The sequence below is a fragment of the Talpa europaea genome (assembly GCF_964194135.1).
Source record: "Talpa europaea genome assembly, chromosome: 9".
Lineage (NCBI taxonomy): Eukaryota > Metazoa > Chordata > Mammalia > Eulipotyphla > Talpidae > Talpa > Talpa europaea.
In genome coordinates, this window is record NC_140076.1 from 55,951,270 (window position 1) to 55,973,156 (window position 21,887).

At 36.2% G+C, this 21,887-nt stretch overlaps 1 protein-coding gene across 4 annotated transcripts in view; it reads right to left on the reverse strand.

Annotated features, from left to right (window-relative positions):
• MIER1 (MIER1 transcriptional regulator) overlaps positions 1 to 21,887 on the reverse strand; it is a gene marked incomplete at both ends in the record, with an annotated part of 53,803 nt that overhangs the window by 27,110 nt on the left and 4,806 nt on the right. For 3 of the 4 annotated variants that reach the window (XM_084243756.1, XM_084243755.1, XM_084243757.1), the window contains 2 exons: positions 6,588 to 6,733; positions 12,383 to 12,407. In XM_084243756.1, the coding sequence (XP_084099882.1) occupies positions 6,588 to 6,733; positions 12,383 to 12,407 (171 nt within the window). Of the gene's footprint in view, positions 1 to 6,587; positions 6,734 to 12,210; positions 12,248 to 12,382; positions 12,408 to 21,887 lie in introns of all 4 variants that reach the window. The other variant, XM_084243754.1, reaches the window with a different exon arrangement.

The window sequence follows — 21,887 nt, forward strand, 5'->3', positions numbered from 1 at the left end:
TATAAAAGAGAATTGCTTGAATCTGAAGAACCTGTAATAGATTTGGCACAGGAAGAAAAAGTAATTCAAGTCAGAGGAAATGACAATTGTACAAGTACAGAACCAAAAATGAATAAGCAGGTTACTCTGATTAGAGAGTATTCTTAGTAACTAAAAATAAAGCAATTTAGGATTGGTAGTTTAACTTGCTTTCTCTAGTTTATATTTAGTTTCTAAAAGGATCTGTTATACTCAACTTTGACTCAATCTGAGAGCAGCTGGTGGATAGCGACTGAACTCTGGAGGGACTTTGGGAAATACACACACAGCAAAATGTTCAGGATGGATTAAGACAGGGAGAGATTTAGTATGCCAGAAACACTGAGTTCAGTTGGAATCCACAGCTATCATTCACATGTAGTATAATCAGAACCTAAACTAAATTTAAAGCAGTGGTAGACAAAAACCCCCAAAGCCTTGCAGAAGTAATCAATAGGATTTCATCATGAGTTAAGAGTGATCAAATCTGTTAACATCAAATCTCTGGTTTTAGACATTCCTTGGATCCAGACACTTATTCACATAACTTTTTAAAAAGTTCTAAAAAAAAAAAAATAAAATAAAACAATAAAGCTGTAAAAAAAAAAAAAAATACAAAAAATTTTCCTTCCAGACAAACTGTAGGTGGAATCTATCAGGTGTAAATACTCTTATTGATTATTCCACCAGGAAAAGACTTCCTTAATACTAAAAACAGAGTATAGTGTACCATGCTTTTGCTTAGGCATTAACTTTCAACTTTCCTTCTGTCCTGCAATATGAAGTTAGCAAATAAGTTGGAAGCAAGTTAGTAAACAACAGTCACAGACCACTTAGGAATACAACAGAGCTTAACAATACTATGAAAGTATCTTACTTGATTTAAGGTATAAAGTTAGGGTCGCCCTGCAGCAAACATTGGGCTACAACTACTAAAACCAAAATCAATTTTGCTGAGGAATCCTCAGTTTCAAACTTAAGTAGCATTTATGATGTTCCGACTCTGGGCTAACTAAAGTATTTAAAGATTTGGCAAGTAACATATAAGGATCATTCACTGCTATCTGTACCCCAATCATTTCCGTTGTCTAACACTGTCTTAGAAGACTTTTGTCTTCTAATACTCACTTTCCAGGAAATAGTCTTTTCTACATTCTAATCAAGTATTGTGATTTGTAAACTCGCCCCCTGGACATCTGACCCAATTAAAATCACAGCATTCCCTGGCTATATGTTTGGAATGGGCACATGATCAAGCTTGACTACAGTTTGTTTCCAGATTTTTATCAACGACAGTTGAAGAAACAGACTATCTCAACCAGCCTATCAGGGAGACCTGGGAATGGACAGTATCATAAGAAGAAAGCTGATTTGAAAAAAGGAAGCCACCATGTAGAAAAGCATAAACAGAAGCTATGTTCTGGTGACACTAGGTGTGTGAGGGCTAGATATATCCCTGCCCTAATTGAAATTACATAAGCCTTACACTAAGTTTTTCATTTTGCCTAAGCTAGTTCAAGATGCACTTGTTATTTATCCCCAAATATAAACAGTAATGACATCCTGTAAAGCAAATGTTATTTCCTTCAAAAAGAAAAAAAAAAAAAAAGATGTTGAATAAAACCTGGCAGATGAAACACTATTGCAATAGGGTCTGTCAGTCACCTGTTCCATGTATCTCTTTAGTTTGTATTTTCAAAGTCTGTACTCTATCAGGTAATACAGGGCTTCCATCAACTTAAATTGAAGCATCACAATAAAGTGCCATAGTGTTTTATTCCCAGTTACATAACTGTTAAGGTAGAGTAAAAAGAAAAAATTATGGCTCAAGTACAGCGGATCTTCAATTCTGGGCTTATATATTTGTTTTGAGAATTTTATGAATGATATTACTACTAAGATTTATTAAGTGATAATCAAATGCCAGACAATGTACTTAATATTTTTCATATATTACCCTAGTAATAACACTAAAGCTTAGTGATATTAAGTAAATTGTCTAAAGTCACACTCCCAATAAGTAGTGTAGCTACTTTGAAGAACTTGAAACTATGACTCACTGTTTACCCTTACACACATATGCATGCACACTGCTTCCTCAAAACCTCAAACTAGGTTAAGTGTACATCACCCTGATGGAGTGTGAAATAAGATGTCTTGGGTTTATAGACAATCACAAATAAGGAAAATGGATACAACAGAAAATGAGTAAAACAGGGATGTGGATAATACTCCCATAATAAGCTTTAAAAAATAAGCTAAACACTGTAACATGGGACATGTCTGCATAAGCTAAAGGGATACGCTAGACAGAGGTGGAAACAACAAACTTACAGAAGACAAAGCAAATTATCTGAAATTAAAACTGTTAACTTTAAAAGAGGGCACAGTTACCAAATACCAATGGCAATATAAGACTGGAATTTATTATATCTCCTGGCCACGGAGAACATGGTTTCCTCTCACATCAGGGGAATGTCATTTAGATTATTTAGAAATGACCCTGAGTCACAGCAAATGTTGGTTGTTCAAGGGTTATTTAGTACATGAACACAGCATTCTTCTTCTTTTTAAAAAGATTTATTTATTTATTTATTTATGCAAGCACTGGGTACAGTCAGAAGCACAGGAGGGTGAAAGAATTCACCAGAGCCAGAGCGGGGAGCAGAACAGGCAAACTAACGAAGTACACTGCTAAGGGGAGCAGCGGGCGCAGCAGGAGAGGTCTGCGTGCCATGTGGGACCCTCTCTGGCGGCCGGAGATTGAACTGGCTCTGCAGAGGCTGTGGGCAGCTTCGCAGCCCAGCACTCAACTGCTGCGCCACCAGGGAAGCCAGAACACAGTATTCTTATAACATCTGTTTGAACCAAATATGACTTACCAGTAAATGCTTATGAAAGGGAGAGGAATAGGCTGATTTCCAATCAAGAAGGCCTAAGGGACCACACCCAGATTGAACTAGAGAGACAGTTCATAAGGTAACCAACCTTAGGAACTGGGTTTTAACTATAAGATAAATTATGAAGGGATGGAGGTATTGAAATTGTCATAATCCCCGTGTTGGGGTTTCATTTTTAAAATTTATATAATTCATGCTGTGTATTCAGGAAAAAATTCAATCTTCACATTTTAATCTTTACGCTCTAGCTCTGGAAAGTGACTGACTGGTACATGCCTTGCATTCTTGCATTTAAAAGGACTGATATTGTTATAATAGGATTTTGCAAAAATACAGATAAACACATAAAGATTCAGTTGACCTAGATCCCTCTTCTCCCAAATGGACTGCAATTTGAGACTCTTGAGTTTTAAGAATATATTTGAGAAAGTCAAGTCTGCAAATAAATTCTAACTTGTATATCTAATTCTACTAAAACTTTTAAATGTCAAACTTATAACACAATGCCTATATTGAAAATTCATATATGTAAATGTAACAATATATATTAATGCTTTTTTTTAATGAAAAGCCAATTGTTACTTAAATTTTTGAAATTCAAAGTTAGTGAACTAAAACTGCAGGCTATGCAGTTATTGGTAACTCCTGAATGAATCAACTACCAAAATTCTACTACAATTACATCAAAAATTTATTTCAGGCCACCAAAGTGCCAGGTGAAAAACACCTTACCTAGTCCTGAACTGTTTAATTTCTATAAAAGCAAATCAATAATCAACATAAAATTTGTTCACTCTTTTAAGAAAAGTAAAAATCCAGTTTGCTTCAATTCATATATGAGTTTATAACTACAGGAAATCTAATATACTGGCCCTGAACTAGCTCAGTTGTAGGTCACAGATGAAAGCAATAGTGTTCATGTGCTACTTAAACTTAAGTCTTGTTAGGGATCAGCCTTAACAGCACAAGTTAGAAACATCTGCTTGTCTGGTTGAAAAAATTGATAAATGACTGGCTCCCTTGTCTTTTCTTCCTCTATATATCCTCTGCAAATAATCCTGTTTTTATTTTACCTAAGGCATAGTCATTTGAAAGCAAATTTTTGGAATGCTGTAAGAAGGTAGAAGAGAGAAATCAGAAAAGACACTGATATGCTCTAAGCACATTAGCTAAACACATCACAAATTTTGGACTAATTAAATGTATAGCTCATTTTCTATTGAGAAACATTCCATCTCAAAACTTACTGTAACCTGTATTTGATTTCTCTATTCTTATAATTAGTACCTGAGTAATGTAGAATGTGGTAAGATGGAAAAATATAAGAGTTTTTTTCTTTAACTTTCATCCCATGGATAGGATATTCAGAAGCAGGTATATATATCTAAAAGCACAGAAATGTCTATGAATAATTGAAAATTGCCTTTCTATTTCACAAATACATGAAGTGACTGATCAACTATGATGTTCACCTACATTCTGAATCAACCAAGCAAATCATTCCTGTCTTTCCAGCTTTTTCTAAAGAACAGTTTTAACTCCAAGTTCATTTGCTTTTAACACATTCTTTAAATGCTCTAATAACTATACATTACTGCCACTAAGACCGAATCTGTTCTCTGGCTTATAATTATACAATGTGGAATTGCTTAGGCATCATGGATTAATCCAGTTTTAATCATTAAATGATCCAAAGTGGGATGATCTGACAAGATCGGACTAAATATTAATATGACTTCTTTTCAGTTCTCTCACTTTATACTTAAAAACTAAATTCAAAACATGGATTAGTCTTTATTACTATAGAAGTACAAGAATTTATTTTTCCTTGACTTTATGTTCTCCAGATATGTCAGGCTAGTACTGTTGTTCTTTTTATTATGGAGTACAACAGAGCATATACATAATGCATTTTAATTAGAGCATACCAGATTTATAACTTATCTATCCATTCAAAACTTCTGAGTAACCACTCTTGCTAGGTACCATGAAATACACTGGTGAATAAAATAAGATATGGTCCCTCCTTTCAAGGAATTAAAGGAGAATGAAGACAATAAATAAATATCTAAGCACAAACTGTTAAGTTATAAAGAAAGCAATGAAAGGGGTAAAATCATTAAAAAGGCTAATTAGGGGACAGAACAGATTCTTCTGAGGAATTAACAGTCAGCCTAGACTTGAGGATATACTTAGCTTCAGAAACCACACACTAGAGAGTAGGAATGAACCATAAAATGGAAGCAAAACTAGTGTATCTCAGAACAAAAGGTAACTGGTGTAGTTAACAAATAACATGACAGGAACAGTCTAATGCATGGCTGAAGAACTGTATCATGCAACTGGCTTTGCTGGCAAGATCAAAGAGACTGAATTTTCATATGGTTTAATAGAAAATCACTATAAATTTTGATTAACAGGTTAACATAAACTACTTTAAGTAATCATGACTGTTATGGAAATTTAGAGATGCCTACTGAAATATCCAAGCAGAAATGTCAAGCAGGTAGTTAAAACTGGATATAGAAAACAAGACAATATTAGAAAAATAAGGAATACTGGGCATACAGGCATCAAGGGAATAATTAGATTAGATCATCTAGTTTAGTAATTTTCAAATGAAGTACATTTGAGCCCCACATCTAGAGAGATTCTGATTCAGTATGCCTAGGATAAAGACATAGGAATCCACATATTTACGTCAGTCTGAGTGTTTGTGAAGCAGTTGATGCTGAGTACTGATCTAGAGACAGAAGAAAACAAAGTCCAGAACTGAAAATTGTGAAATTAATTTAAATCATGGGTAAAAGATGACATGTCCGCTAATGACAAAAAATAGGAAGAAGGGCCTCCCTGGTGGCACAGGCTGTAGAGCTCAGCGCTCTGAAGCTGTCCGCAGCCTCTGCAGTGCCGGGTTCCATCCCAGCCGACCTCAAAGCAACCCACATGGCAAGCAGACCTCTCCTGTCTCGCCCGCTGCTCCCCTCAGCAGTGTATTTTGTCAGTCTGACTGCTCTGTTCCCTACTCTGTTTCTGGTGAATCCTCTCACCCCCCCGTGCATCCCGTACCCCAGTTCTTGTATAAATAAATAAATCTTTAAAAAAAAATAAGGAAGAAATAGGGAAAACTGGACAGCGGTGTATACTCCTGAATTTAAGTAAAACAAAGGAAGTGGTAAGTTCTGTTGAATACTGTTGAGAGTAAAGTAGAGAGAGAAAAGTGGACCAAGGGACAGAAGAAAGGACATCACTGGTTATCTTGACAATATGAAGTAAATGTGAAATGAGGAACATGATGACAATTCTTAATAAATTTTGGTTTTGAAGGGGAGTAAATAAGAAGTGTAATAACTAGGAGGGTGGGAGGGAAAAGGAAGGTATGTAAAAGGAAATTCAGGATCTTTTTATAGCCCGTTTTTGACCAGATATTGGTGACTATTTGAACAGTTAATTATTTGAATTCTATTTCACATAATAGGTATTTTTTTTAAAACACGTCTTTCATTTCAAACTTTAAATATCCCACGTATAATCATATGGACATTTTCAGTATGGATTGTAACACCAATTTCCTCAAAAAACATAGGTAGAGAATCAAAACATCAAGTGTTTCCTCTCTCCACAAAAATGTTATAACTGCTTCAATCTCTAGCTCTTATTCTTATTTACCCTTGCAAGATCCTCTATTTCAGAACTGAAGTTTGTTTCTCCTTCCATCATTTCTTCTTCTTCTAATGTTCGTTCATCATCAAAATCATGAACCAGCATGTCAGCTGATGGATCAAATTCATGGTCATCTGATGTCGCTGAACCTCCTGGCAAAGAATATTTAAAAAAAAAAGTTTGGTAAACCAAATTAAGTATATCTTATTAATATTAATATGTTATTTGAAGAATTATGTAAGCCAAATAAAATTACCAGGGAAGAACTATGCACAGCAAATACTATTTATTATTTTCTAAAATGCTTGCCCTTGGAGGCCTCCCTGGTGGCGCAAGGAGTTAAGCACCACACTATGAAGCAATTCGCAGCCTCTGCAGCACGAATTCGATCCCCAGCAGGCCAGGGAGCAACCCACATGGCGCAGCAGACCTCTCCTGTCTCGCCCGCTGCTCCCCTCAGCACTGTATTTCAGTCAGTCTGCCTGTTCTGTTCCACACTCTGTCTCTGGTGAATCCTCTCACCCCCCCGCATCTCTGGCCTGTACCCCAGCTCTTGTATGCATAAATAAATCTTTAAAAATAAAATAAAATAAAATGCTTGCCCTTATTCATAAGCCCCCCAAAACTCTTCTAAGGGATTACTTTTGCTGCCTTCTCTCAACCTCTGTATGGTTAGTCACAAAACAAGTGGGGGATCAAGGGTAAGGAAGGAAATGGCACATTCATAGCTTTAGAAAGAGTGTAGAAAAGTGTTGTGATCTTCTAAACATGAGACCTGTGTTGTAAAGAATGGTCATATCAAATAAAAGTGATATTTTGTGTGGGAAAAATATCATTTTTCAATTATTTGACATTTAATAGAGCTACTAAGTATGAGCCCCACCCCCATGGCCTCTGAGAATATATAGTGATGTGAAATATATAGTCATAGAACATATAGTTTTATGAAAATACAGGTTTACTCAAACATTATTCTTCTGTCAGCACTTCAATGAAAATATATTCTTATATTTGGGTAGCTATTCTTAACTTACTTGCGCTTTCAATCTGAAATAACTCACAGTGTAAAAGCAAAATTTATTAAAACTGCATACAGAACACTCTTATGAAAGGCATGAAAAATAATCTAATAGGTAACTGATGTGTAAACTTATCTATCTTTAACCTGGTGACTGGGGAATACTGCTGCAAGTAATAGGTTCAAACCTTCTAAATAGATAGCAAATGCTGGATATACATATATTCTATAAACTATCTTCACATTTGGGTATCAACACATCAGGTCCTAAGTTTGCAAAAGTACTAATGAACAAATGAATTATTTAATATAAAAAAATCAGCTTAAATTGTTAAAGGTTACATTAATAGAAGAATCTACCTTTCCATTTCACTCCAATAAGAGAATCAGTAAATAAAATAGAGATAGGAGGTTGGCTTTCTTGAAAACCACACTAGTTGGCTGATGGTAGGTGTGGTTTACGTAACATTCATCTGAGGAAGTGTGAATCTATTTCCCTAAATCATGCAGTGCTGTAAGTCAATGTTACTTCAATTTAAAAAATAATAACAGAATAAAATAAAACCACACTATTAGGAATAAGCAGGCACCCAACGCTTAGGATTCCTGTCACCTCCCACAATTTGCAGCATTAAAAATGACTATTTAACTATGTGCCAGATACTATGTTTCAACAATTCACACACATTATCTCATTTAATATTCAAGCAATTCCATGAAGAACAAAAAATTGAGGCTCAGAGAGTTGAAGCAGCATGTTTAAACTCATAGAGCCAGTGGTGGCAAAGTGGAATTTGGAACCAACCAGGGTCTGTTAATTCCAACACCTGTGCTTTCACTGTCCTCCAAGACTCACTTTAAGCTACAGTCTCAGAAACAGGTATTCTGCCTCAAAGAATACTTGAGGAGGGCCTATGTTTACTAAGAGGAGAAAACTGCAAATAACATTAGAAGACAAAGAGCTTACTAATCATTGTGCTCTTTGCAGAACATAACAAAATACAAATATTAAATATAAAATAAATAAATGTGTATATAATTGTTAAATAAGGTATCATGCTAGAGTACAAATAACTCATCCAAGTTCTAGAATAATTTATAAAATCAAAACATTAGCAAAATATATTACCTTATATTTCTTCTGGAAATTAAAGCAAGCAAGCAATAATTTTAGTAAGACAACTTAGTACTCAGGGAGTGGCCACAAGGGTTCCATTAAGAATGCAGTTTGAGAACCATTAATTTCATTTTTGTCTCAAACTTACTTTCTGAGTTTTCAATGGGAAACACTCCCAAAACTTTTCAACTCACCCACCTTTCCAGTTAGTAGACCAGAGCAGACTACTAGTTTCTAGACGTGGTAGTCAGTAATTATGTAAGCCTATAATGCTTACTTATAGGGCAGAAATGACCTTAAAAAAACCTTACATCACCACTTTGATTACTATTAGTCTAATTATAATTCCCATTGGATCAACTATTGTCAAAAATAATTAAGCATAATTCCTAATTACTTACTCTTACCAGCTTAAAAAAAGTCAAGTTCACAGTGAGTGAGTACACGTTATTTACATGACTTACCTCAAAGTTGTTTTATGTCACGTAATTTGCAAAGCCAACTGAAAGTCTTGCCATTTTAACTTCCCACTACATGAAGTAACAAAGTATGAGGGAACCTCTTCTCCCTTTGCATTCTACTTCCATTCCCCACTTACACACTGTGTGGTTTTCTATAAATTTTCAATTTCAATTTCTTTATTGCCTTAATCTGACCTGTTTTATCTGGCTACTTTTTACCTTATTCTTTGAGACCAAGCAACCATTTTATTCCTTTCTGTTAATTACTGGACCCATCGCAAGGCTATCTTTGGGGGCGGGGGGGGTGAGGGGAAGAAATCCACAAAATAAGTTATCAGAAGTTTTGTGTGTGTTTTAATACTTTGTTTTATAGTTACAGTAAATAACACTCTTTGTCATGTCCATCCTACTGCAAAATTACCAGAAGATACTTTGTCTTTTCAAAGTCTCAATAGATATATTAAGGTTGTCGATCATGTTGGCACTCATTGAATTATTTTATTACCTTCTCCTTAAATGCTCATATCTAATGATAACTCATCTTACAGGTAAAATCTTATATTGGGCCTCCACAATGGTTTACACTGGAGGAGTCTCTACATAAACCACTTATCCTAGGTCATGTGACTATTATTACTAGTATCAACTCCAAAAGACAGGTTACAAAGGACAGATTTTCACCAGTGGTAAAAAAAATAAAATAAAATTTTAGGTCATCCCCGGGTGGTGCAGGCAATTGAGTGCCACCCTGTGAAGCTGTCCACAGCCTCTGCAGTGCCGGTTCGATCCCGGCCAGCCAGCGAGGGACCCTCACGGCACCACAGATCTCTGTCGTGCCACTGCTCCCCTCAGCAGTGTATTCCGTCAGTCTGCCTGTTCTGTTCTCTGCTCTGTCTCTGGTGAATCCTCTCACCCTCCTGAGCATCTGGCCTGTACCCCTGTTCTTGTACAAATAAATAAAAAAATAAAAATAAATCTTTTGAAAAATAAAGTAAAATTTTATATGAGGGCTTCCCTGGTGGCGCAAGGGGTTAAGTCTCAGCACAATGAAGCTATGGGTACTGCTAATGCAGCACTGTTCAATCCCTGACCAGAGAGAGAGCTGCCTAACCCACATGGCATAACAGACCTCTCCTGTCTCACCCGATGCTCCCCTCAGCATTGTATTTTAGTCAATCTGCCTGTTCTGTTCCCCATTCTGTCTCTGGTGAATCCTCTCATACCCCCACACCTCTGGCATAAACCCTAGTTATTGGATGCCTAAATAAAATAAACCTTTTTTTTTTTTTTAAAAAGGCTAGTACTTTAAAAAAATTTTTCTATATGAAACCTCTAATCCTAATTTTTTCCACCAACTTTTACAATGACCTCAATTAGCATTACTTCTAAGAAAAATAAACACTGCTTTGGGTAAAAGCCGGATATTACAAATGTTAACTATCTCAAAAGATCTTCCCTAGTCTGAAAATAATCTTCAAAAAAATGAAGGGTAATTTACTTGTATAAGCATTTGGCAAGCAGCAAAGTCCATCAAAGGCATTTATAGTATTTGAGCTCCTCTATTCTTCCAGTGCAGACTAGGCTGATTCAAATGCAATGGAAAGTAAGGAAATCATTGACTAAAATCATTTCTGGAGTAACTATTTTCATGTATCTATGTATTAAAGGATGAATGCCTCAAAAACGGACAGAAAAATATCTGAAACCTGGTGTATTTGCAATGTCACAACATTAACAAAAACAACAAAACCTATTTTTCAACAAAGATAATTTGTTTAAAAGAGAAAAAAACACCAGCAACAATTTCAGTCCTTAAAGGGATATGATAATCTACTATTGTACCTGAGGGGTTAGATTACTTCCATCCTCAACCATCCAGAATACTTACAAAAAACCAGGAAGTAAAAAAAAAAAAAAAAAAAAAAAAAAAAAAAAAAAAAAAAGGAAAAAACCTTCAATTTCAAAAATGTCACAAAGTCTAATGTACTTTACTCTCAATCCTATCAGAAAGAGTAAGATATTTCCCACTGGAATAAATATGGCAAAATCAATTGCCACTTGAATACATTCATCATTTTAGGATCTGGTGATCTAGCTAAATTGCTTCTTGATACTACATCGTACTACAGAGTACATGACTTCTGTTCATGTAAAGGACTATGAAACATTAAAAAAGGCTTATATTCTGTTAAAGCAATTTTTATAAGCTTTTCCCCCTAATATTTCAAAATGGGAAAAGGTGAATGCCTCAATTATCTGGAAATTTCAGTGATATATGATACCTAAATATTCAGTATCTGTGAGACATTTCCAAATAAAGTTTTATCCTGTTCCAGAGAGCTCTCCTTCTTACTCTTCTTAGCTATTCAAGACTATTCCTTAACCCTACAGGCCATGCATAAGTCGGTCCTCTCAGTGAAGTCCCTGGAAACAACGGTAGAAAGACTAGCACAATTCTGAGGGTTCCCAGCTCCAATCATTTATTGCCACAAAGGAATATTGCACATAGCTGTGCCAGAATCTCTGATTGATCATGATAACCCTAGATCCAGATTTTATATAAAATATTCTAATTTTCTGAGAACATTCACTCACCAAACAAAAAAACCTTTCTGGCCCAGATTTGGTACAAAGATCACACCTTTTGCAGTTTCTAAGTTAGAAAAAAATGAATCTGAACTATTTGGAAGAGAATATAACAATCCAAAGATACTGGTCAGAGGATAAAACTTGATCCTACTCAAATCTAAAAATAAATTCCTTAATTTATAACATTAAATGTTTACTTACTGACTCTTCTGCCTACTTTATTTTCCCTTTTTTACTAAACGCATTAACAATTTTTCTCAAATAAAATGCTTTGAATTTTCTACACAAGCGAGTATTTCTCAGCAGTAGGTGATTCCTCTTTGAAAAGTACACTTCACAAATATACACTCAAATAGTAATTTAAAAATTAAGAAATACATGTGGCAAATCACAATTAAAAAGTGAGAACCCACAGTCATGAGGTTGAACTCACAGCAGCCTCACCTGTACTTTCATGAGCAGTCAAACATTTCATCCATTTCTTTTTCCCCAGAGAAAAGAAGCATTCAGAAGAAAAGCAAGTCAGATGATAGTCTAACTCCTCTAGCCTTTATTTACGCAAGTAATAGAATAAATGATTTTATTAGAGACTATAAAAAATATGGGAAATACTTACCTGGACTTGAAGACTCAACAGATGGCTATGGGGGAGGAGGGGGAAAAAAAAAAGAAAAATTAGCATCTTTGGGTAGTAAATCTTTGTAAACATTACAAGTATTATTCAACTACTAATATGAAACCAAACTATATAATACGTTCTAAAGTCTGAATTGCCTAAGACAAACTAAAGCTTCCCAAACTAAAACTAACTTTCTCTGGACAATATTTAAGTACAGAAAAAAACTCAAAACCCTCCTCAAATCTAGAAACAAAGACAATAATATGGGATTGATACAGATTTTAAAGGCAAATATGGATCCTGTAACATATTAAGAAATATGATTTCAGATCGTGATATTTTCTGAAATATTTTCTATCAATACAGGGGAAACTATGTACAAGGTTTGCTATCAAGCTGGTCTCTGGCTTAAAATGTGTGTGAGAGGGAAGCGGAAACTATGTAAGACATTATTTTAAATAAAAATCATATTGTAAGAAAGCAGAAGGAAAATATTAAAATGTTATTTAAGCACCAAACAGTATACCGGTTAACTTTCTTAACAAACAACATGCTTTTAAATGATCACAGAATTAGCAACCTTTCAAGCTAGTCTAGAAAAGTTATCTTATGGAAGATCACAAAAATTCCCAATTATCATGCTCCTTCAACTGTACCACTGTAACTCTCTGAAATTTAACTACAAGTTCTCAGAAATTTTAAAGATAAACTTGTTAGTATCTTGTTTGAGTTAATATTACCACTTAACAGTTTGTGGCTGTTCTTCCTCAGCCCACAATAATAAACAAGTTACAAATTCCTATAAGACAAATTTAACAACAAAACTTCAAAAGATGCTCGCCAATGACACAAACTTTTATAACTAAAATTTTGCCTATTCACTCGGAGCTATCTATATTTCATATCCACTAGTGCTTTCCTGAAAGCACTAGGAAAGAGTAAAACTTCTAAGATTTTTCTTCTTTCTGCTCAACTAAGGGGCAGAGAGAATAGGAACAAATCAGAAATGGAAAAATGACTAGTTTTTCAAAGCTAAACATCTGAGACAAGTTTTTATAAGGTGCTTAAAAACTCCCATTCTCAAAATTGTCCACATTTATGTCACTGTAATCCTAGATTCCAAAAAATAACTTAGTTCTTTTGAGGCACATTTTTCAAGTGTTCCATTTTTTTTCCCCCTTTTAATTCTTTTAAGAGTATGCTTCTTGCCTGCAGCATTCTTATTCTAACAAAAGAATGATGGTACTCAAGAGTTACCTATTTTCTAAGATAATCTGAGGGAACAAAGTCAACAGAGCACTACATTTTAATTCAGATTTTCTAATGGGAAGCTGGAGAGTGGTATGGAGAGAATAATGTAATCATAAAATGGGTTTCTAACTTGTTTAACATCTTTTGGACACAGCAACACATCTCTGACTCAAAATGGATTTAACTACCACACAAATTATTATACAGCAAATCAACACCTCAACATATTAGCCCATATTTCATGAACTCATACTTCATTTCCCAAGTTTAAGCACAACTTGTCTAAAGCTACAGAATGTTAATGACTATTTACATCTGGTCCTAGGTTCGATAACCACAAAGTAGCCTTATAATAGTATTTTTCCTTTCCTGTACACTTTTGACACAGGTTTGTATGGTATAAACAAGGGGGGAAAAAGCATTTTTTCAAATTAGGAGCTAAAAGAAGTGGCTTTTATCATTTATTTCTTTTTTAACATTTCAATAATTATTCTATTTAACAGTCTTCTGATAAAAAGGTTTTTGATTAAAAATAAGTTATTCTACTAAAGAATAAAAGGCACATTTTTCACTAATGTTAAGTATTGACAATAATAGATATTGAATTGTGAATCACATCTGTATATACTCTGGTAGGCAGTAAATGATCTCAAACAGCACTAAATACCATTTAAAGACTGTAGTGACTGTGTTCTTTTACTGGTAAATAGCTATCACTATAAAGTTCTGAAAAAGGTCCCAAATACTTCCCTTTTATTAAGATGTCAAATGTTTAGAGGACTGGTAGCATTTTTAAGTATAGCTGGCACAAAGTAGAAAACCCAGTGCTTAAAGAAATCATTAATTGTCTTATCACATCAGACATACTAGAATGTTTCAAGAACCATGATTTGACTGATAGTATATTTAGATTAGAATGGGGTGGGGGGCCTGGGGATATCCTGTCCACAGATACACCTTTGGCATTCCAAGTTCAAAATAAAATTCCACTGAATCAATATGGAGAGGGTTGGAGTGAGATCAGTTTCTTGAAAGTTAATCATATCCAATTAGATTAAAGTTTCTGGAAAATGTCATTTATTTGAAAACAGTTCATATAGTAAACAACACTTTGCCTGACAAAATGATTCTCTCTCAAGTAAAATATAAATTAAGTATCATAATACAGGGGATTTCAGAGTAGAATGAGGGCATTTTTAAATTTATGTATTTAAGAGAATAGCAGAATGAGTTTACATTTATATTATTAATTTTAAATGCATAGTGACTTGATGATAATCAGAACCTAGCAATATTACCTGCCACACCTATCTCATTTTATAGATTACCAAACTCAGGAGATAAAGTGCCTTGATCATGTTTCCATGGTAGGTGGTAAAGGTAGAAATGAAGTCTGGGACCTGATTCCTTCTATAGCCCTGAGGGAAACAACTACGTAAAAAGAAATTTTCTCTTTACTTCTCTCTTCCTTCCCCCTTAGTTTATCTTTCTTTAAAAAATGGTTTTCATGTGTTCCAAGGATGTTTAAACTGTGACTACAAGCTCTCAGTCAAGACAGACAATAATCTAACAATACCCTCTAAGAAAATCTGCAACATCTACCATTTATTACCTACAGTAAATTAGAAAGGGGGAAGAAAGGAAAAATAAAAAGAAACTTAAGCAGGTACTCATGTGAAACAGTATTTTTAGAAAAGCTCAAATGATGTTAGGCATAAAAAAGATTTTACACTGGGAATTAAACCTATTTAAAATGTACTCATACATTACTGGTAGAAATATTAGTTGGTTTAACCATTCCGGATTATCACTTTGCCAATATAAATTTACCCTACAGATAAACCTAAAGAAGCACACAGAGATACATGTCTAACATTCACTAACACAAAATTGTTCACAGCAAAAAGTTGGGAAAAAATCTGAGTCTGTCATTTAACTAGTAGTCAGAACTGAAATACTTCTTCCAAGCAATGGAACACTATTAAATCCATTAAAAAGAATGAGATCTGGGGCCTCCCTCGTGGCGCAGGTGGTTGAGCGCAGGACGCAGCACTGTGTGTCCGCAGCCTCTGCACTGCGGGCTCAATCCCTGCTGGCCGAGGAGATCTGAGGAGATCTGGCGTGGCAGACCTCTCCTGTCTCGCCCACTGCTCCCCTCAGCAGTGTATTTCAGTCAATCTGCCTGTTCTGTTCCCAACTCTGTCTCTGGTGAATCCTCTCACCCTCCCGCACATTTGGCCTGTACCCCGGTTCTTGTATAAATAAATTAATTAATTTAAAAAATATACAAAAATCTGTCAGCAGTTACCTGTAGGAGAGGAAGAAAGACAAGACAGGTATTAGAGGACATCACAAACATAACAAAGAATGCATCCTTGTAGAGCAGCTAAAAGGTGCCAAGAGGAGAAGAAGGGGTGTTGGAAAAGAGGCAGTTAAGTCCATTATAAAGGTGAGGGGTTGGCAGAAGAGGAGGAGGATCACCAGGATCTGATGTGTGCATTAAATAAACAAAACAGAACCATAATTATCTCCAGGGAATGGGTTAGGGAAATTTTTACCATTCTGTACATTTGGAACTTTCTAACCACTTGCAAGTATTACTCTGTTTCTTGAAGAAAGTGAATAGAGATTATTGTGTAGAATTAGACACCATTTTAATTTTCTTTCTATACTTTTAAATTTTTCTTAAAAACCTAGCACTTGTTATTATTTTTTTAAAAAAACCTACAATTTTGAAAAATTACCCAGTTTTCATTTAGGTATGTGCATAATTGGTTTACTGGAGATAGAAAGCATTATCCTGGATAGACAAGACAGAGAGTTACAGTAGGCTAAGGCAAGTTTAAAAATTAACTGCTAGCTTTATAGCAACTTTTATATCTTCAAGTGATTTGGTTAATAAAGTTGCTATAGCTGTAACAAATAGGCAATATCTCTGATTTGTTTAATGGGTTTTTTTTGTATTTTTCTAGAACATGGTGAGAAATATTCCATATACCAGAAAACAATAAATCAGAAATGTAAAAGATCAACTAACTAGAATACTATCATTATTTTTAAAAGTCAGTAAAAACATGCTGTAACCATTAGACTTCTATTGAAGGTAATCAAAAGCATATTTTTAGGGCGTATAACCAAACTAAATGTTCCTCTCAAATCACTGGCATCATTTCTATAAGTGTTATCATCACTAATAGATACTAAACCAGAAATTTAAACGGGGATGTGGCTAGAAGTCAGGAAGGAGACAGGGGTGCTACTCCAGGATGAAGAATGGGAGACTGTGCCAAGAGCGCACCATCCCTCTTCTCCATACAAAATTAAATCTCTTAACTTTGCTGTTACCCTGAGGAATTCTAGGGCATAAAAAAAGATTAAGAGCTTAAATTAGCAAATTTACTACAGTAATAATAATGTAGAGAATGCACTGCTATTATTAACAACTAGGAACTCAGAAGTTCAGGTTCCAGTCGTAATTGTGGCAGACTGATTGTATGACCTAGGACAAATTTCATAAACTCTGCTCAGTTTCATTTTCTCTATGATGAAAAAATTCAGTTATCTTCAAGTTTAGTTCAATTTCCTTTGAGAGCTAAATTTTCGACTTTTATTATGTATTATTGCAAAAGACATCAGAGTACCAAGGAGTACTTAGCAAATGGATGTTATATGTTTAAGACACTTCCAATTTTTTTTTTTTAAATATAGGACTATTAGGAAAAGATGATCTCAATTTACAAAAAGCTTTTTGGGGGTGCTACTTTATGGATTTCCTATATACAAAAAGCATAGTAACAGTCAATAATTCTTCTAAGCCACATAATAAATCAAACAGAATGGAGCCCTAACAAGCACTGATACTTGGACAATTTAATCATAGAAACGAATTTTAAAACCATTTGCAAATCTTTTGAAATATATAGGAAATCAATCTGAACTTCAAGTAAGAAATTTCCATAGTTGATTACTTTCCATAAAGACAAGTTCAAGTTTCAATGGCAGTATTTTATTTCTGAATTATTTGGGAAACCGGTCTTCTCACTTACACGAATTATCTAAAAATAGTTCACTTCAGTATTTCTACCACCAGCCTCTCCTACTATCAAGAACTTTGACTCTAACTCCCTCGGAACTAATTAGCTTCTTAGGACTTACGTATTAGTATTCTTGACTACTTTGGTTAAACCCTTAACAGCTCTAAACAATATATTTTTTTTTAAATTTCATTACCAGTATAGAGAATTAAAGCCTAAATTCACTGCAGTCAAACAAATTTTGTTCAGAGTAGACATTAACAGCAGTCAAGATGATCCTACTTCCTTCAAAAACACAAACACACACACACACGCAACCCAAATATACTCAAAAAGAAATGAGTCTGCTTTTGAGAGAAATAGATTTGAGTGAATAATCATTTTTAGAAATACTAAAATACTTAACACTAATTCAAAGAAGCAAGTTCATTAATTTTTTTTTTTTTCCTGTATGACAGCAACATAGCTGTGGTGAAAAAGATAGGTCTTGCAGTATGCTGTGGCTTACTGAAATAAAAGACAAATTATTCATTCCCAAAGGCCCCTCTGCCACATTCCATATAAAACCCAAAGGATCAACTATTTCTTCCTCTTATTCTTTCTCTCTGCCTTTGTAAAACTGTGACTACCCTGTAATTTCCTTCCTTTAAGTGTGACTAGAAGTACCTCCTTTTGGAATGTTGATAAATAATTTTAGGGATAATGAGCAATGCAAAATATTACCAAAGTATTAAGAAAGGGAGCATATGCCATTTCTTTTAAGTACATTAAATATCATTTTTAATGTAACCACAACTTGAAGAACCGTTAAATATATATACTGCTATTATAGATTGCCTCAGATAATCAGATCAACTATGAAAAATTATTCTCTTCACATCTAAAGCAATTTGTATTGAAGAATTAGACATTTTTCTGGAAAAACAAGGTCAGGGTCCTTTTCCTATGTAGGAAACAACAACATAAAAACCCCAGAAGCCTAACACCTACATTTTTCTCTAGAGACAGGCTTCTTCAATGACCTGTTTTCCCCTCAGATTTATCAAATAAATGCATATTGTTGCTTTGAACTTACTGTTACTTCACCAGTTAGTTTTACACCAGTTAGTTTCCTCATGTCTACTTAACCAAAAGTGCAACAGAAAAACATGAGAATTATTTAAGCGCATGCTTTCTATTGGTATCAGAAAGAATAAATCTCCCGAGAGCTCACAAAAAGCAAGTGAAAGAATTAGAAAACAAGCCATTTCTCCATCTAATATTTTAAAATGACTAGTCTCCAAAATTATCCTAATTACTAAAGTATTATGCTCAGAAAATTAGAAATTAATTTTACTTTTCACCTCTTGACCTGGTTTAACTTTTTGTAGAATACAGGCAAAGTTGGTCCCTCCATTCTTCAACTCCACTATTAATAAAACCATCTACAAGTAACTGAAGAATATAAAAGATGAATTATTTAAAGTTATCAGGTCACGAAATACAGTGAAAACAAAATTCCGACTTTTTCTTCTTTAAATTGGCTACCCAGACCTTCCTATAAAATGAGTATCCCCTTCTCCAATGGACATATTCCCAAGAAACATATACTTGAAAACATTAAGAACTGATTAGTGATTCAAACTACTGCTTTTTCTCACAACACTGTAATCACCTTTAATTTCTAAAACAAGTAATAAAAAATATATTTCATTTACATATTAATTTCTCAGTGTGTTATGAAGTTAAAAGTTCCGGGTGAAGTTTTTTAAAAAAATTATTTTTCACTGTACTTTCATACACCAACCTATTTTCCTTCAATAACATGCTTCCTTAAAATATGACTGCAGAACTTAAGCTCAAACCATTGCGAGCAACACCAAGAGAAAAGAAACTACAATAACCTATTATAGGGTACTGCTACTTATCGAATGGGCATTCACTGAAAGGAGAATTCATTGAAGACAATTTGACAAAATACATGTAAATCCAGCTATATATAACCTCTTTTTCTTAAAAATGAAGAAAAGAAACAAGTATCTCTAAAGCACTAGAATTCTTTCAGTCCAGTGTAGTAAATCCATTCACACTCAAGTGAAATACAAAATACTTTCTCCAACTCATGTGCCTTGAAATACAATTCTTTAACCCGAGGGGAAAAAAATGGAAATAAACTTATGATCTCAATTTAGTTTCAAATCAGAAATATGAAATGTTTGGAAAAGCTTATTAGCAGTAAACACTCCTGCTAAACAGTAAAGCCTCGTCTTTAAACAAATACTCCAGAACATATACTCAAGTCCAGTTTCCACAAGGGAAGTAGAGAAGCACCCTAAAAATTACCCCATAAAAGTTAACATTTAGGTCCCTCCAATCAACAAATGAAAAGGCCTCCAAATGAATAATTTTCCAAAACCCCAATCATATTTCTGTATCCTAAATTTTAAAAAGAAGGTATTACGGGGTTGACTACCTAATGTTGACTTCATCTAACAAATAACGAAGACGTAAATCGTAAATCGGGGGCGGAATGCTAAATAAAATTACCTACTTCCTGAATCTGTTTATAGGTGCCTCTGAGACCATGAAAATGGTAAAGCACAAAAGAAAAATGCTTTATCTATCATTTAAGAGTGGTTTATTTCAAAGGAGACATAAAAGTCCAAATATATCACCTCTTAAACTCCAAGGGGTAAAGAATAACGAAATTCTTGAGGATAAGGGGAAAAAAATTCTTTAAATACACCCACACCCAACTTCAAAAGTTTAAAGGTTTTAATCACACGCACATATTTAAATCTCTAGTAGCACACGCACTAAATTCAAATTAATCACAAGTTACGTTTTGTCCATGGATTAGAGGCCCCAAAAATTACTACCGAAGAAAAATGACTTTAGGAAGTAGTTCACTAGAAAAAGAGCAAAAAGAAAAAAATCTACTACCCGAGGGAGAAAAAAATTAGGAAAAAAACACACACACAAGAATAGCCTTCAATTGGGGGGGGGGGGCCTGGAAAGTAAAGGAGGTAAAGATAAAAAAACAACTCTTCTGAATTTCAAGGGTGGGGGGGGTACTGCAGCTATTTGGAGAAATCGGGTAGAGTCCCCCAACCCACAGGGCCGGATCGCAAATGGCCAAGTTCGGTTCTTCACTCATCAACATCAAGAAAATTACAGTGTTCCCGAGAGGCCATTCCGCCCGTCTCCCCCCAAGAGCCTGGATGTCAGAGCGCCCGGGTGGGGGTGACGCGGAAGGGCGCAACAGCATCTCGGCCGCCGGGCAAGAAACTTCGCAAGAGGAAGCGGCAGCTCTCCGCTCGGCCCCTCGCACCCGCCGGCGAAGTTGCGCCACCCGCACCCCAGCCCCCGCGGGCGCCCCTTCACCCCCCCTCGGCATGCAGAGCCGCGCAGCCCCCGACCCTTCAAACTCCCCCCGAAGTCCAACTACGCCCCCGCCTCCCCCCGCCCCCCCCATCCCAACTAAGTTCCAGGGAAAGCTCCCGCCCAGAGCGCGGCCTGTTCCGGACAACAGGTGGGCAGCGGCGCCGGCAGGCTGGGCCTCTCCCAGCCAGGCCCACTCCACTCCTCCCCGGCCGGGGCCCGGGGCCGCCCGGGCCGGGACGGGGAGGGGGAGCTCGCTCCCTTACCTCCGCCATGTTTGCCGTACTGACGGTCACATCTCCGGCGGCCGCCGCTGGGTCACCGCCAGAACCCGGATGTGAGACTCGGCAACGGGACTCCTGTCGCCGCTGCCGCCGCCTCTGCCGCCGCTGCCTCGGCGGGAACGCGCAGGAGCCGCCCCGAACGCGCCCACCACACCCCACTCCGCCCCCTCGCGGCGCTTGGGCTGAGCCGGACTGGAGGGAAAGGCCGACGCGCGCGCGGGAACAGGGACGCGCGCGCAGCCCCGCGACAGCCCTCCCTCCCCGGGAAGAGCCGGAGGGGGCGGAGCCAGGGGGCAGTGGGCATCTCCGCGCCGCCCCTCCCCGGCCCGGAGCTCCCCACTCCACCAGCCTCGGGGAGTCGAGGGGGCGCAGGTCAAGGAAAGGTGGCAACCCGCTCACGTCTAAGCATTTATATCGCTGGGGAAAATACGTGCTATTTTACTATAGGCCTTTTCTGAAGTGCATGTGCTGGAAGACGGCGGTTGTTGCGATGCAACAACGCCGAGTAGTGAGCTTTGAAAGCGGTTATCCCTAGACAGAGATGTCTCTCTGTTCACTCCCGACTGGAACATA